At 34.7% G+C, this 14927-nt stretch overlaps 1 protein-coding gene across 2 annotated transcripts; it reads left to right on the top strand.

Moving 5' to 3' along the window:
- Positions 751-4563, top strand: LOC18770927 (beta-glucosidase 12). Of its 2 annotated transcripts, XM_007204819.2 has the most exons (13): positions 752-1018; positions 1199-1268; positions 1651-1709; positions 1835-1910; positions 2045-2116; positions 2218-2305; positions 2403-2658; positions 2790-2905; positions 3028-3251; positions 3339-3370; positions 3495-3597; positions 3759-3867; positions 3968-4563. In XM_007204819.2, the coding sequence occupies exons 1-13, from the start codon at positions 773-775 to the stop codon at positions 4143-4145; spliced, it is 1629 nt and encodes a 542-aa protein (XP_007204881.2). In that variant the 5' UTR covers positions 752-772; the 3' UTR covers positions 4146-4563. The 2 variants fall into 2 exon arrangements, with proteins under 2 accessions (XP_020423329.1, XP_007204881.2); XM_020567740.1 differs by lacking the exons at positions 3339-3370; positions 3495-3597 and having other exon boundaries at positions 751-1018.

The following is a 14927-nucleotide window of genomic DNA, read 5'->3' as shown; positions in this document are numbered from 1 at the left end:
AACCCATAAACGTGACGCTAGCTATGGACTGCTTCACCCATAGTGTATACCTAACTATATTATAAATGTACCTAACTTAAGTAGAATTTTAGCATGCTTAATTTTGATGTTAATCTACCCACATAGAACTCTAATGTACCTAATGAAAGTACATTTTAGTTTCCAGATACCTTAGTAGAATTTCCCCTATCTAAAATTTTCAGTACCTAAATAAGTCAGTTTACCTAACTATATCATTTTAGACCATTGCTTGTATAAATATACATATATATATTTTTTACCTACAAACTAAAATATTTTTTTACCGATTTGGATTATATATATATTTTTTAAGAAAAAATATATATTTTAAAATCTTTCACATACACTTACGAAAAAATATATTTTACTTTGTAGGTAAAAAATAAAACATTGAATTCAATCCAAATCGGCTCCCTAAAAAATAATCAATTTGCCTTTATTTATTTTAAAAATATATCATCTGTAATCTAATCCATAAAATCTAGCCTCTCTTACCACTAACAAAATTAACGCATTGATTTGAACCACACATAAAAACATAGCATGTACTTTTGTCCTTTTAAACAACTAGTGCGGCCAAACTTTTTTTGATGCTACTGCGTGAACCAGTCTATATCTAGCGTCAAGTAACGACTTTTTGTTTGCAAATTTGCTTTCCTTCTAAATATTCAAAGATCTCAGACTCGTTTCTAATCAAGATAGAAATCAAATATTTTATGTACCCCCTCCCTTTAGGCTCTATATAAACTCCATGCAGCAGCAGTATACCAGGAAGAGCACCAAAAACCCTCTCCACTTAGACTTAGTTATGGCAATGCAATTACACTCTTTGCTCTTATATGTGGTGCTTCTCTTTGGCTTTGCGTTGGCAAATACCAATGCTTTGCATTGCCAAAAACCCTCGCCACCCATTGATTGCCCAAATAATCTGAACAGGGCCCATTTTGATTCTCTTGTACCACATTTCATATTTGGTGCTGCTTCATCAGCTTACCAAGTAATCATCTCCCTTCTAGGGCTTAATTAATTACTCTTTAAGTTGTTTTAATTAAGTTATTACTTAAGTTTAATCTAATTTCAATGTCAGATAATTAAGATCCATGTATGAATGCTGACATCTTCATTTGGTATATCCTCTTATACATATACGTATACGTGATACGTATGCACATTTCAGGTAGAAGGTGCTGCAAACGAAGATGGTAGAGGACCAAGCATATGGGATTTCTTCACCCACAACCATCCAGGTCTGTCAACATCAACAGAGTTACGCCACCATAACCATGACCATGTATCAAATTGACCAAATATATATGTCATTCATGCATCCATGTGAGTCGAACCTAAAACCTCATTCAACAAAATGGAAACTTCACTAGATAGTTGGAAAGTTGTAAAGAATTGAAGAAGGTTATTATACATCTAATAGGGGTACACATGGAACATGAATTTTAGATACAACAACAACAAGAAAGTTGCTAGCTATTTGAATATCTAGATTACTTTGTATTATTTTTAATTATTAGTGGTCATGTGGTATGCATAATTGGTCCCCACACAAAAGTTTACATGATATGATTTCTTCGAACTTTATGCTCTAAAAGTTAAATTATCTTTGGTTAATTGTAGAAAAGATCGATGATCAAAGTAATGGAGATGTCGCCATTGATGAATATCATCGCTATAAGGTTCTAAAATCACAAATTTTATTCTCTTGGCCTTCTGTAGTTGAAGTGTACATATTGAATTCTAATTGGATCCTTAGTTTTTAACTTCTATCTTATAATTATGTACATATATTGTGTCACTACAGGAAGATGTGGGGATTATGAAGAATATGTCAATGGAAGCGTATAGGTTCTCTATCTCATGGTCCAGAGTATTACCAAGTAAGTTGGTCATCCGCATCACTATATTTGATCGTGACAAACCAATTTAAAGTTTAGCATGTTTTATTTTATGTTATTTATATTTATAGATAGGGATTGAGTTATATTTACTTGTTGTTTTTAATTTTTATAAGGAGGAACTGGTCAACCTAACCCGAAAGGAATCAAATACTACAATAATCTCATCAATGAACTCCTAAAGAAAGGTTATATGACTGCCAATCTCATATATAATCCCCATTACATTAATATGGTACATGCACTCATAAAACATATTTCAATTTTAATTTTCTTTTATTGTATAAAGGTATGAAACCATATGTTACACTCTTTCACTGGGATGTTCCCCAAGCCTTACAAGAAAAATATGGTGGTTTCTTAAGCCCTCATATTGTGTAAGTGAATAAATTTCAAGCGCTAGATATTATTGATAATTTAATTAAATAAATAATACTATATATAATAAATAAATTCTGAAATGTGTACACACAGCGATGACTTTAGAGCATACGCAGAACTGTGTTACAAGGAATTTGGTGATCGAGTAAGGCATTGGATGACAGTTAATGAGCCATATACCGTGAGTAACCATGGTTATACAATCGGGCTCCATGCACCAGGCCGATGCTCTTATAAGTACGACCAGACATGCCTCGGTGGAGATTCAGCTACTGAACCATATTTGGTGACACACCACCAACTCCTTGCTCATGCCGCTGCTGTAAAATTGTACAAGGATAAATATCAGGTCTGACGAGTTATTATTATTATTATTATTTGGTCTGCATTGTATTATGTAACAATAGAAAATAGAATAGTTTGGATATGTAAATAAACAAAGGTTTTACTCTCACAAATATATTCAATTCTCTTATGTAGGCATTGCAAAAAGGTGTGATAGGAATAACATTGAATACTCACTGGTTTGAGCCTGCTTCTAAGGCAAAGCATGATATAGATGCCGCATTTCGAGCTTTGGATTTTATGTTTGGATGGCAAGTATTATTCATATAATATAAACTCATTTAAATGCTTTATTTATGAATTATATCATTGACTAGCTAGATAACATTACTTTATACCATACTATAAGCTTGGAATTTTCATATTTCCGTAGGTATATGGACCCATTGACAAATGGTGACTATCCACCTAGCATGCGATTTCTTGTTGGAAAACGATTACCAAAATTCACAAATGAAGAATCCAAGTTGCTGAAAGGGTCATACGATTTTATTGGAGTAAATTACTATTCTGCTAGATATGCAAGTGCTTATCCTGCAGATTATATAATACCTAAGCCCCCAAGCTACTTGACTGATGCTTATGTTAATGTTACAAGTAAGTACAAATTGAAAACTTCAAGTAATTAATGAAGTTCTTAGAATAATTAGATCCTAATATTCATATTCATATATATTGTGGCAGCTGAGTTTAATGGGGTTCCCATTGGTCCAAGGGTACGTAAAAAATTATTAGCATAAGCTATTGGTATTTTGACAATTAATACCTATACATATATTTTGTTTTCCACATACATATATAACTCCTAAAATTATCACTAATCTTCAAATGGGATTGCAGGCTGCTTCAAACTGGTTATATATTTACCCAAAAGGACTTTATGATCTTGTACTCTACACAAAGAAAATGTATAATGATCCGATTATGTACATTACTGAGAATGGTAATTAATACTTTTAAACATTAATTAATTGCATCACCAATGTTTAACATATATGTATAATGGTGTAAAATACAGTTGAGTGTTGTAAACTCTAAATTTAAATGCACATTTCTTTTTTGGATGAAAAAAAAGTATGCATTTGATACCGCATTATATTGCAGGCGTGGATGAGTTCGATAATCCCAAAGTACCACTTCAGATGGCCCTTAAGGATTCCAATAGAATTTACTACTACTATCACCACCTTTGTTACCTCCAAGCAGCAATTAAGTATGTTTTTGTCAACAAATGGTGTAACCTTCTTACATTTCGCTTATTTAATCACTACATTGACCCGAAATTTATTCAATTTTTGTGTGTATATTTGCAGAGAAGGTGCTAATGTGCAGGGATACTTTGCATGGTCATTGCTAGACAACTTTGAATGGAGCTCTGGATACACTATGCGGTTTGGTATAAATTATGTCGATTACGCCAATAGACTAAAAAGACACCCAAAAGACTCGACGTACTGGTTCCAAAGTTTCCTCAAGAGTACACAAATTTGAATCTGAAATTATGGATAAAGTACAGTAGTTGTGTGAGTTATATTTCATGTGTTAACTTTATGTTTGACTCTTTCTGAGGCGGAATAAGTTGCAACACCTCATTATGAGTCGAAATAAGTTGCAACAACTCATTATGAGTTGGTAGTCCTTTCTTGTGTGAGTTTAGTTTTAATTTTAGTTTATATTGTTGATCTGCTTGGTTTATCCAAATTTCTTCGCTTTATGTGGTGATGGTGCTTTGGCCGTTTGTGGATGTGGTTGGAGGCATACCTTATTGTCTAGATGTTGTTGAGGTATCCCTCATGTGCTTGTATTAGTCCTTGTGGTCAGCTGTCGTTTATGGCTAAATGATCAATGTAATTTCTCTAGATAAAAAACTAATAAATGAAAATAAAAACTAAAAGAAATGAATGTTGAGCCCCGATCGAAATATTTGCTACTTATACTAAGACATCTAGTTTTTTTTATGTTAAAATGAACTTAGAACAAGATATTAGTGTGTCATTTTTCCATGAATTTATTAAAAATTCAAAAGAAAATGTTCCGGTGCTTATTTGAGAAAATGTTTGCTCTATTAAAAGGACAATATTTTTCTTCAAAAGAAAACTAATGTTGCTTGCATAATTGTGTATGTCTTAATGTCAATGCTAATATAGTTTATTTAAGTTTAATAATTTTCATGAACTCTTTTAAGAGTTTGCTTTAGTTTATTTTATCTTTAGGTTGTTTTATTTCTATTTAGCTTTAGCTTTCAATATGAATATGTCCTTTATCCTGTTGCACGATGGATCTGTAATATTGCATGTTTGAGTACATGTGCTTTTGGTTGCTAAATCAGGGATTTTATGTTAAGAAATTGGGTCCTTGATCTCCACAAAATAACAAGTGTGAAACAATATAAACACAATAGAGAAAGAAATGTTGTGCGAAAACACTCCAAGACCTTCTTGTTGATGGACTATGCAACTACCGCACACACAAGCTATGCAAGAATAAAGTACACAACAATCGAAAGTAAACACAAATACAAAGAATATGAGAAATTTATAGAGGCTCAATGTTGTGCCTACATTCTCTTGGTGATCCATCCGAGAAATTCACTAGTATAAAAGAACCCCTTCGGTTACAGTGAAGAACCTCTTTTGTTCTCTCACAAACCATAGCTCCCTTTTATCTCACCTTAGCTCAAACCCAATTTGATGCCCTTGTTTTCCCTCTTGCACTCATTAGAGAAAACCATAGCATTAAAAATGCATATTTATAGATCATAGGACTTTAGTACAATGTTAAAAGGAATCAGAAATTCAATCCTAGTCAAAAAAAAGCCAAGGACTTGTCAAAAAACACACTGAGAAACAAATCACCGATGGATTGAACGATCAATTGTTTATTCACGCCTCATGCACTGGAGCTCTCTATGCAAAAGTGATCGATCGCCCATGATTGGTGATCGATTGTTTCAACTTTGGAGTACTTCTTCCTTATTCCTTTGTATCCTTAAGGTGAGCTAGAACTCCAACAATCTCTACCTTGGCGAACCTTAAACACCTTGTGAAAATAATTGAACCCTACAACATCTTCAACCTCTTGGAAACCGTTCAAGTAATCCCCAATAGCTCTAGTTGCAACAAGATTGAGTAAGCTCAAACAATGCCTGAATACATCAGCTATAACTTGCTTTGTCAAGCAATCCAAAACATTCTCCTCTATATGAAGCTTCTCAATCACAGTGACTCTTTCATTTAACCAATCCTTTATCCAGTGGTATCTTACCTTTATATGCTTAGACCTCCCATGAAACACTTAGTTCTTGACTAAACATATGGCCCTTTGAGTGTCACTCATAATCATCACCAAGTCTTGGTTTATACCAAACTTATTCGCCAATCTACACAGCCATATTTCTTCCTTAGAAGCCTTCGTTAGCACCATATACCCCGCTTTGGTAGTAAACAAGGCACAAATTGATTGTAGTACCACTCTCTAACTAGTCATTCCTCCACCATAAGTGAAAACATACCCAGTAGTAGATCTCCTCCTGTCTAAGTCTCATGCATAACCCGACACATGCATTTCCTTGTTGCCTTTACAAGAAGATCCTAAACTTCTTGGTGCTCTTCAAGTACCGGAGAATCCATGTCACCGCATTCCAATGTTGTTTTCCCAGATTCTCCATTTACCTGGAAACCATACTAATCGCTTGAGGTAAGTCTGGGCGTGTGCAAACCATAGCGTATATGAGATACCCTACCACGCTTGCATATGGAATTTTACTCATCTCATCTTTCTCTTTATCACTAGAAAGACACTCTTAGGAACTGAATTTAAAGTGCTCCGTCAAAGGAGTAAACACATGTTTGCACTCCAACATTATGTATTTTAATAATGTACTTATCTTGTGACATCCATAATTTACCCACTTCTCGGTCTCTCATTATCCCCATTCATTGGATCTTTCGTGCAGGACCAAGATCATGTCAAACTCCCTCCCAAGCAAAGTCTTCAACTCTTTGACCTTTGACATGTCTTGACACGCAATTAGCATATCATCCACATACAGTAGCAAGATGATGATCTTCTCATCCTTGAACACATAAGTGTATACACAACAATTCGATTCATATCTTCTGTACCCAATTCATAGCATATAGCTGTCAAAACACTTGTACCACAACCTTGGAGATTGCTTTAGCCCATACAATGACTTCTTCAACCTACAAACTAGATTTCCTTACTTGCTTCAACGAACCCTTGAGGTTAACTCATGTAGTTGTCTTCTTCTAAGTCTCCATGGAAGAACGTCGTCTTCACGTCCATTTGCTCCACCTTCATGTCCCATTATGCCACTATGAAGAGCAATAACTGTATAGAAGTATGCTTCACAATCGGGGAGAAAATCTCATCATAATCAACTCCCTCTTTTTGTAGGTATCCATTGGCCATTAAACGAGCTTTGAATCTAGTAGACTTTGTCTCATGTATACATTCCTTCTTCCTAAACACTCATTTATAGCCAATCACCTTCTGATCTTTGGGTTTAGGAACCAACTACCAAACAAAATTCCGATGTAGAAATTCCATCTCATCCATCATAGCACTCATCCAACTTTCCCACTTCGTACTCTCAATTACTTCTTGAACATGGTTGGATCCCTTTTTTTTTTTTTTTTTCTTCTTCTTCTTCTTGAGTTTGTTGTTCTTGCCTAAAATCCTCCACCTCAATGTCAGACTCCACCACCTTATGGACATATTCAATTAGCTGCACTTATGAAATCTTCCAGAGCACTCTTCTTGGTGAAATATTGACGGTTGTTTTTATTCCAATAATATCCTCCACTGCCTCAGATTTCTTGATATTATTCATAGGTATAGTATTCTCATCCTACATCCTTGCTGAGTATTCTCTTTCGGTTTACTGGATCCCAACTTGAAATCATTTACACCACTGTTAAAGCCGAGGAATATGCATTCAAGATACTTTGGTTTCAACTTGGTTTTCTCATCACTACGTATGAGAGTATAGGCACTGCATCCAAAAACTATAAGATTAGTAAAATCAACTAATTTATTAGATCATACCTCTTCTGCACACTTGAAATCAAGATATCTTAATGGTGAGCGGTAAACCAAATATGAAGCGTGCTTAACAACCTCCCCCCAAAATGTCTCTCACAAGTTTGCATAAATCCTTATGCAGCTCTCACACTCCATAGAAGTTTAGTTCATCTTCTCTGCGGCTCCATTTTGTTGGGGCTTCTTCTTCACAGTGAAATGCTTCTTGATACCCTCATTCTTACAAAACTTAAGGAATTTGATATCTTTATATTCACCCCCGTTGTCACTCCTTAGGATCTTTCTCTTCCTTCATGTAAGGTTCTCTACCTCCATCTTCCACTTTTTTCATAACGTAGATCCATACCTTTATAGAAAAATTATCCACCTAATGATTTGACCAGTGCTGGCCCCCACACATCTGAGAAAATATAATCAATCATTCCCGTGCTCCTATTCTCTTCGTCTTGCTACTTGAATATCACCTTCGACTACTTGCCCATGGTACAATACTTGAAGAACTCAAGTTTGCAACTGTTCACTCCCTTCAAAAACTTTCGTTTTCTCAACTTTTACATTGTTTGCTCACTTATATGCCCTAGCCTCAAATGCCAAAGTTGAGTCTCATCCTCTAAGTCATTCTTAGAAGATATAATTGCTCCACCAGTCACCGTTGTACCACATAGTCGATACATGTAGTTAAGTTTAATCTCCCCCTTTATAATCACAAGTGAACCCTTTGAGATTATGAGATTCCCACCCATGGCCTTGTAGGAGTAGCCATTCTTGTCAAAAGTACTAAGTGAGATGAGATTCTTCTTCAACTTTGGTATGTACCTAACCATACCCAATGTCCTAATAATAACGTCATACATCTTCTCCTAGATAGTACCCGTTCCTTCGACTCTACATATTAAGTAGTCCCCCTATTCTCATACGTGTCAAACCAATATTTTTTTGAACACATATGATATGAGCACCCAAAATCCAAAATCCTGTCAAAGATGAAACCCTAGAATAAATAGCAAGTACATCAGTATTAACAATGCTATCAACAAGTAAAAGCTCATTGTTGCTATCTTCTGTGACCCCGATTGAGTCATTCAACTTATTCCCTTTGTTTCTTTTCTATTACCATGTAGGGCAATACGTCTTCAAATAATCTTATGACCCATACTCAAAGCAACCGTCTTTTACCCTAGATTTTAATCTTCCCTTGTTGCTTTTCTTGCTTTCACGCTTGCTTGATCGATCACTCTTTCCGGCTTTTGCCACAAGACCTTCATTTTGAAAGCATTCTCCCAAACATTGAACCATCTTGTGATGCGCTAGGACGTCTTGCCCCACGTCTTCAAACTTCAAAGTTCCCTTGCCAAACATGAGCATTGTACGGAAGTGTTTATAAGACGGAGGCAAGGATGTCAACAACATCATGACCTTATCTTCCTACTTATAAACCTCATCCATCATTTGCAAGTTTGCAATACACCTATTAAAGGTGCTAAGATGCTCCATCATGTTTGCTCCCTTCTTTATACGTAGAGTAAGATGCTCATCCTTTAAGAAAACATTGCAAACATCTCTTCGATTTTCTCCCATATATATTTCGCAGTGTTTTTCATCGTATTACACAGCACGCCGTCTGTGAGATACCTTTTGATGGACCTCTTAGCAAGCTCATCCAGGTCTGCTTACTCTGCTTCAGTCATCGTTTCTGGCTTCTTTTCGTTAAATGCCAAAACTACGCTGAGACCATGTTGCTCAAGGACGTACTTCATTCTCATTTGCCAAAGTATGAAGTTCTCCTTGCCGGTGAACAACTTCAACTCAATTTTGACACTCGTTGCTTGTGGTGTCTTCGTATGGGAGCTTTCTCCTCACGTTTTCATGTCGCATGTCATCGTCAACATACTGCCGCTTTTAAAGTTGTAAGAGCACTTGGGCATAAATTAATGTCCACCGCAACCACGGCTCTAATACCACTTGTTATGCGAAAACACTCAGAGATCTCGTCGTTGATAAACTACGCAACTACCACACACACAAGCCACACAAGAATAAAGGACATAACAACTGCAAAGTAAACACACACATAAAGAACATGAGAAATTTATAAAGGCTCGACGTTGTGTCTATGTCCTCTTGGTGATCTACCAGAGAAATTCACTAGTATGAAATAATCCATTTTGCTTTCTCACAAACCCTAGCTCTCTTTTTTCTTACTCTCCTCAAACCCAATTTAATGCCATTGTTTTCTCTCTTTCACTCGTAAGAGAAACCCTAGCACTAAAATGCATATTTATAGGCTAAAAGACTTTAGTACAATGTTACAAGGAATAGGAAATTCAATCCTAGTCATACTACCAAGAACTTGTCTAAAAACACATGTTTGGACCAAAACATGCAGATGAGTAAGTCACCAATGCGATCGATTGTTGGGCCTTATCGATTGATCGCTTCTTCACATCTCGAGCACTAGAGCTCTCTGGGAAAGTTAAGGGACCTAGCTCATCCTTTGAGAAAACATAAAGGATACATATTAGGTGATGTGGGAGTACGTGTATTGAGAGTGTTTGTCCCACATTGAAAGGTTAAGGGATCTAGCCTGGATTTATAAGTAGTTAGGCTACTCCCTCCATTGCCAGTTGGGTTTAGAGTGGAACCTTAACTTCTTTCATGGTATTAGGGCTAGGTTTGCCTTCATGTGAAAACCTAATGGCCACATGTGCTCCACGTCACCCAATTTATGTTGTCCACCTGGTAGACTTGAAAATTTACCACATGTGCGGGGCATGTGGGAATGTGAAGGTGAAAATATCTCACATTGGAAAACTAACAAACCTTTGAAGGGCTTATAAGGTGTTAGGCTACTTTCCCTATTGCCAATTAGTTTCGGGTGGAACCTCAACTTCCTTCATGAAGTGCATCTTAATCCCAACAAGATTGCTAGGGCGTGGCATAGGTCATGGTGCAGATAGCTGGGTTCCAGGCACCCAAACACCTCTTCTTGATGACATGATCTTGACCAATTTCGGTCTTTAGTAATTTTCATGGCACCTTGTGCCTTCTCATATGCATCTGAAAGTTCTAATCGCTCTAAAATCCTTGGTTACAGATCTCGCATATGTACCGGTCTAATTCCAGTAAGATCTTAGGAGACAGAGACACAACTTGTGCATTCGTATCTATAAACATACATGTGTGAATCAAACAATGAAAACCCCAAAAAAGAAGAAAAGCAATATTAAAAATGAAAAGAGGGTTTGTGCAATTAATTAAATATTAAATAAATTATCCGGTGTCCCTTCTCATTTGCCCAATACTAAAGTTAGGGGAAGGGGTGGCAGGGAGCGCATTAGGGCAGGGGTGGTTAAGGTCGTGATGGGGTTGGCTAGGTGGGTGGGGAGGAGAGAGGGCTTTGTTTTGAATTTCACTTTTAATTTATTTATTATGTTGTGCTCTTGTTTTTCTTTCTCTGATTTTGTATTGGGCCTTTTTGTAATCTTTATTTGGTAATGACATGCCCCCCAAAACACATTTTAAAGGTATTTTAGTCTTTCTATTTTCAAGAAAAAGAATAGAGAAAAAAGAGACATCTCTCTCCCTTTTTCCCCCATCCTAAACCCACCCGCCCCAAAACACATCACACATGATACCTCCTCCCCCCTATTCTCTCTCTCTACCATGTATAAAAAAAAATTTATAATAATTTTTTCATTTTTAATATGGAAATTGGATGGTGTTAAAGTCAGATGACAAATCATGGATTTTGAAAAATTAAGGTGGCATTTCTCTTAAATTTTTCTTTAAGGTGACATATTGAAACTGAAGGTAACATGTCCACAAAAATTCCTTCTTTTTTTGATGAGCTCTTGTTTTTCTTTCTTTCATTTTGTTTTGGGCTTTTTGTAATCTTTATTTGGTAATGACATGTTCATTCCCTCAACCAAATAATAAAAAAGAAAAAGGTTCTTATTAGAAGAAAAAAAATATGTCTGCTCAGTTAAAAGGGCAATATTCCTTTCCAAAAAAAACTAATGTTCCTTTAATAATTTTACATGAATGTTATATCTATCTATCTATATATATAAAGCAAAAGGCAGAGAATGGTGAAACATTCAAAATACCAGAAAATGCCCTTGGTTAATGCAAACATTAAGAATTCAAATTATTAATTAAATGAGGATAATATGGTAAATTCACACTTTTTCATATTTAAAAAAATTAAAAGAAAAAGAAAAGGCAGATAATGGATCCTATTTTTATGGAACACAACTACCCATTATCTTTTTTAATTCTAAAATAAATTTAAAATTTTTAATGCACTTCCCTACCAATTTGCATAATCGTGACACTTAAATTTCATTTGAATTTTATGCTGCAATAAAATTTGGGTGATATTAAACGAACCCTAAAATTAACTGAGTATACTCTATTATCAAACTATTTATTGAATTACTAACTTACCCTAATATAAAATAATAAAAAAAAAAAGAAATATTAAATTGTATAACAAATGTAATTTACTCACCATATTCAATTCTAATAAAATCAATCCCTCGGATCAATTAGCAATTCACAAGGCAAGAACAAAATAAAGTTAAATTCATCTCAAGCACAACAGATGGGACGCCTGGCTTTTGGTACTCCTCATTGAATGAGGAAATACATCAACTAAATCGGCAGCTGTTAGCTTGACCACATCTTCAGGACAACTGCAGTGTAATGCATCAAGGCAAGGCAACCACCAATGGACGAATCATAATGATGTTTCTGCATTGTAAGCCCAGCAATTCATTGGCATACCAAGGGAAAAATTAGGAAATAATTCCGAATGTAAGGATCTCATTTATCATTCCCCAAAGACAACAAAATAAAATGCCCCAGAAAGAAAATCTATTATTCTATGAAGACCACTAATACGTATTAATCGCCTATAGAATTGACAACTTTTAAAATTATATTCTCCAAACCACATTAATGCGGACAAGTTTGATTCACAGCCAGCTCTCAAAAGTATTCGGTATTGTGTGATAGAGTGTATTAAGGTGTATTTTTGATAGTTAAATAGGAGGTACTTAATTAATTTTACATTTTGATTTAAATATTAGGATGTATTTAGATCATAAGGTATACTCAGTTAATTTTAAGTTCGTTTCACAACGTAATTAGTCTAAGGCCCAAATCTAAACTCTCAGTTGCTCAATGCACGCTCAGTGCCCTTTGTCGCTGACTTCTTCTTCTTCTTCTTCTCTGTTGTCTTCCCTTTGTACCTAATAACCACACTTGGGTCTCTCTACGCATCAGAACTTCCTGCCGCCCAACCACTACCACTGCACCAGCGCTCTTTGTCGGTATTTTTTTTTTCCTTCATGTCTTTGATTTTGATTTTTCATCTTCTTGCCGTTGGATTTTGGGTCAAATAAAAAAAATTGTTTTTTGATTTTATCTTATATGTTATATGCAAGAAAGTTTTCGAATTGGATCTACTCTTTTACGATTGCAGTAATCGTCGATGGTTGTTTATTTATTTATATGTTTATTTAGATTCTTTTTTTGAATTTGATATGCACTAATATGCTCTTTTTAGGTCATCTCTAGTCATGGGCTATAGGGCAAATGTAAGGTTACAATTTAGGCCTCTAAAATATTATTATTTTTAAAAATAGCATAGGGCTAAAAAATTTCATCTCCAGCCATGTAGGGCTATATTTTAAGGTTCTACATGTTTTATTATTTTGAGAAAAATTATGATACAACACTCATACATTCAATTACTATGTATTGTTCAAATTAATTAAAGTACTATTTAGGTTCTTTAGAGAAATGAGTGTGGAAAGTTGTGAATAAGTAGAGAATGTGATAAAATTTGTAAGAAATGAGTGTGAATTTTTTGAAGAAATTTGGAGGTATTTATAGACATATTTGAGGTTTTTAAAACTTTTTTTATTTAAAAAAAATAAAGAAGAAGCCTACAACGGCTATTTTGAAAAAATTGATGCATTTCAAAACCCATTATATATATATATATATATTTTTTAAATAAAAACGAATTTAAATACATTAAAAATATTAAATGAAAAAAAAAATAACGGCTAATTGACATCAACGCACCTTTAAGGGTTACATATTTTGAGGGTTACATAAGACCTATGACCATGGCTGGAAATGAATTTTACATATTTTGAGGGTTACATAAGGCCTATGACCATGGCTGGAAATGAATTTTACATATTTTGAGGGTTACATAAGGCCTATGACCATGGCTGGAGATGACCTTACCATTACTAGCGTAGTCCAATTTTCTTGAATTGTTTCCTGGTGTATTATATATGGCCAATAACTTTAATTTATGAAGAAATATACTAGAACTTAAATCGGTTAAGTCAATTGTAAAATTTCTTTGTGAAGTTTGATGGCTTAGGGATGCCTAAGTAATGGAACATCTTTCTATGAAAATAACTGTATTGACTCTATGAACGATGTTTTGTGTATTACTTTATGCTTTACCTTCAAGTTTGTCATATAATTTGTTAAAAATACTGACGTGACAAAAAATGGGATCCATTGCTTTGCTAAAATGTATGTCATGTGTGCCAAAAAAAACAATTAACTATTAAAAAATGAGATCTTTAACAATTAAGAGTAGCTTTCTGTCAATGGTCCCTAAGGAGCTGTAATAAGGGGATCCCAAGCCTCTACACTTAGGGACTGTGTATTTACCCTCATTTGATAGAATCTTGAACATTCATTAAATCTAATGGGTAAAAGCAAGCCACGTCACATATATATTTTTTTCCTCACAAAATACACAGCGCCAATTTTCCGTCTTCTTTTTTGGGTAAAAATTTTATTCTTCTTCTAAACAAAATCGAGTCTCTACTTTAAAATATTGTACATTTATATGCATTTGGAAAAATCTTAAACAACCAAGTAATCCAACATTGTTCACCAAGCGGCATCAACACTGGATTTTGTTTCTTATTTCCCTCTCGTAACATACTATTTCCAGCTTTCCCTAATTTTTTCCTCTCTTTTTTGTTTCACTCTTTGTTGCTTTGTTTATTTACAAGAAATTGTTTTTTTTTATAGCAGAATTTACAACAAATTCAAAGAACAATTTTTCTTCAACCATAGAGAAGCATTGGCACAATTGTTACCCATATTTATGAGTTCTTCAATATGAAAGAACAAACCTCCATTGAGTTGAGTATCAGAGTATAGTTGATG

Source organism: Prunus persica, chromosome G7 (assembly GCF_000346465.2).
Source record: "Prunus persica cultivar Lovell chromosome G7, Prunus_persica_NCBIv2, whole genome shotgun sequence".
NCBI classification, from domain to species: Eukaryota; Viridiplantae; Streptophyta; class Magnoliopsida; order Rosales; family Rosaceae; genus Prunus; species Prunus persica.
The sequence above is the reverse complement of the archived record's forward strand: the minus strand, read 5'-3'. Positions and strand labels throughout refer to the sequence as shown.

Coding starts and splice junctions, on each gene's coding strand:
- LOC18770927 (XM_007204819.2), top strand. CDS start 773: ATGCAGCAGCAGTATACCAGGAAGAGCACCAAAAACCCTCTCCACTTA. Junction 2,659..2,789: donor TGTACAAGGATAAATATCAG/GTCTGACGAGTT, acceptor TCTCTTATGTAG/GCATTGCAAAAAGGTGTGAT. Junction 2,906..3,027: donor TTGGATTTTATGTTTGGATG/GCAAGTATTATT, acceptor ATATTTCCGTAG/GTATATGGACCCATTGACAA.